The 1,896-nt window shown below is 48.5% G+C and overlaps 1 protein-coding gene across 1 annotated transcript; it reads right to left on the reverse strand.

Annotated features, from left to right (window-relative positions):
* Positions 1-396: 396 nt before the first annotated feature.
* On the reverse strand, positions 397-1,616 carry Sst (somatostatin). The gene is made up of 2 exons (XM_051150416.1): positions 1,305-1,616; positions 397-653 (listed from the first exon to the last, which is right to left on the reverse strand). Exons 1-2 carry the CDS (start codon positions 1,440-1,442, stop codon positions 441-443), a joined length of 351 nt encoding a protein of 116 aa, XP_051006373.1. The 5' UTR covers positions 1,443-1,616; the 3' UTR covers positions 397-440.
* Positions 1,617-1,896: the final 280 nt, after the last annotated feature.

The following is a 1,896-nucleotide window of genomic DNA, read 5'->3' on the forward strand; positions in this document are numbered from 1 at the left end:
ATCTATTTCTAAATGTCTTTAATATGTAAATGATGTTTATGGCAGCTGTTCCCAATAGCCATCACTTGGATGCATACTTCAATTTATAGACATTTGAAGCTACCAAAGTTTCAAATGAACCATCATTTAATGTCTAACCTTTACCACAACGGGGACTTTTAAATAGGTGTTTGTGAGCATTGGCACACACACCTAAAATATGTTTACAAAAGCCACAGTTCAAGTTAATCTTTGAACAAAAGCAATTTACTGAATAAGAAGTCAAACACTTGTTATTCATAATTTCACCATAGTTTTATTTTGTATTTACAGTCTTCAATTTCTAACACAGGGTCTACTTGAGCATGGGGGGTGAGGGCAGGTTGCTGGGGGCTAAGGAAGAGAGAGATAGGGTTTGGAGAAGAGGGATCAGAGGTCTGGCTGAGACAGCAACAATAAAGCTAACAGGATGTGAAAGTCTTCCAGAAGAAGTTCTTGCAGCCAGCTTTGCGTTCCCGGGGTGCCATCGCTGGGTTCGAGTTGGCAGACCTCTGCAGCTCCAGCCTCATTTCATCCTGCTCAGCTGCCTGGGGCAAATCCTCGGGCTCCAAGGCATCATTCTCCGTCTGGTTGGGCTCGGACAGCAGCTCTGCCAAGAAGTACTTGGCCAGTTCCTGGATGGGCAGAGAAAGCAGCAAGAGGAGGAGGGATGGGAGAAAGAGGGAAAGTGTGGTTTGAAAATACGATTTCATCACTCAAAATCTAGCTTCCACAATAATATGGGTGGGTGATCGCAATATTCGCTAGATTACGCAGAAGCGGGGGGGAGGGGGGAAGCTTCCCTAAGCCCAAATTTTTCATAAAAAAAACCATAGATGATTTTTTTAAAGTGGTCTTATAAATAAATAAAATTCCAACCGTCTGCGCAGCTCCATTTATTTTCCTTTTATGAGATTATGAAGTAGACCTGGGTTCTTAGAGGCAAACCTCCCGCTGGACTGCAGATCCCTTCGCCCCAGCCATTTTTGTGGAGTACCGTTGCGTTTCAGCACCTGGGTCAGCAACCCTCGTGGCAGCACCAAGGATAGAGCCCAGTCCCTCTGTGCTCTGATACCCTATTTCTGAATTTATTTCAACGTCAGGGAGGGACTCACCTGCAAGGTGACCAACTGCGTTGATGAAGTCGGGAAAGAGTAAGAGGGAACCTTAAACTTCAAAAGTTTCCCTGGGAGCGTAAGGACTCAGCCACTCTGAGGAGAGCCAGCTAAACACCTGTCGCAGGGGCTGGGGGATTCGAAAGACGGGCGAGACAGCCATTTCCTTACCTGTTTTCCTGTGGCAGCCGCCAGAGACTTCTGCAGAAACTGACGGAGTCTGGGATCCGAGGGCGCACCAGTGACACCGCCCAAAGCCAGGACGATGCAGAGCGCGGCCAGCGCGCACTGAAGACGGCAGGACAGCATCTCCCTGGCCTCAGGCAGCCGAGCTGGAGCGCAGTGGGTCAGTCTCAACACGGGTCCGCAGGCAGCAGCGACGGCTCTCGGTAGCGTCTCCTTCAGCCGCTATCAAGCTCGCCACTGTCTCCCCTTTTTAAACTCTCTCTCTGACGTCAGCCAAGGAGGCGCCCCCAGATCTCACCAGTGCTTTTACGCACCATTAGCCTCGCAAAATCAATCACAGAAGTGAGGGGAGGCGACAGGATCTAAAGTAGCTTATTTTTAAAAAAAGAAAAAGAAAAAGAAAGCCTGCACCCACACAGGCACATGAAATTCCTCACGCCACACAGACCATACAATCTTCCTTTTACTCAGTGCTGGCATGTACATCCCATATTTCAGCCACACGTGTGCACACTCACAGAGATCACTCAGTCCTTGGCCAGCAAATACATCATCACGCACAGCTGGGAACCTGTCA

Source organism: Acomys russatus, chromosome 8 (genome assembly GCF_903995435.1).
Source record: "Acomys russatus chromosome 8, mAcoRus1.1, whole genome shotgun sequence".
In the NCBI taxonomy this organism is placed as follows: domain Eukaryota; kingdom Metazoa; phylum Chordata; class Mammalia; order Rodentia; family Muridae; genus Acomys; species Acomys russatus.

What these genes read in the sequence shown, in the direction of transcription:
- Sst (XM_051150416.1), bottom strand. Translation starts at nt 1,442, where the DNA reads ATGCTGTCCTGCCGTCTTCAGTGCGCGCTGGCCGCGCTCTGCATCGTC. An exon ending in CGGCTGCCACAGGAAAACAG is followed by an intron (nt 654 to 1,304) that starts GTAAGGAAATGG and finishes CTGCCCATCCAG; the next exon opens with GAACTGGCCAAGTACTTCTT.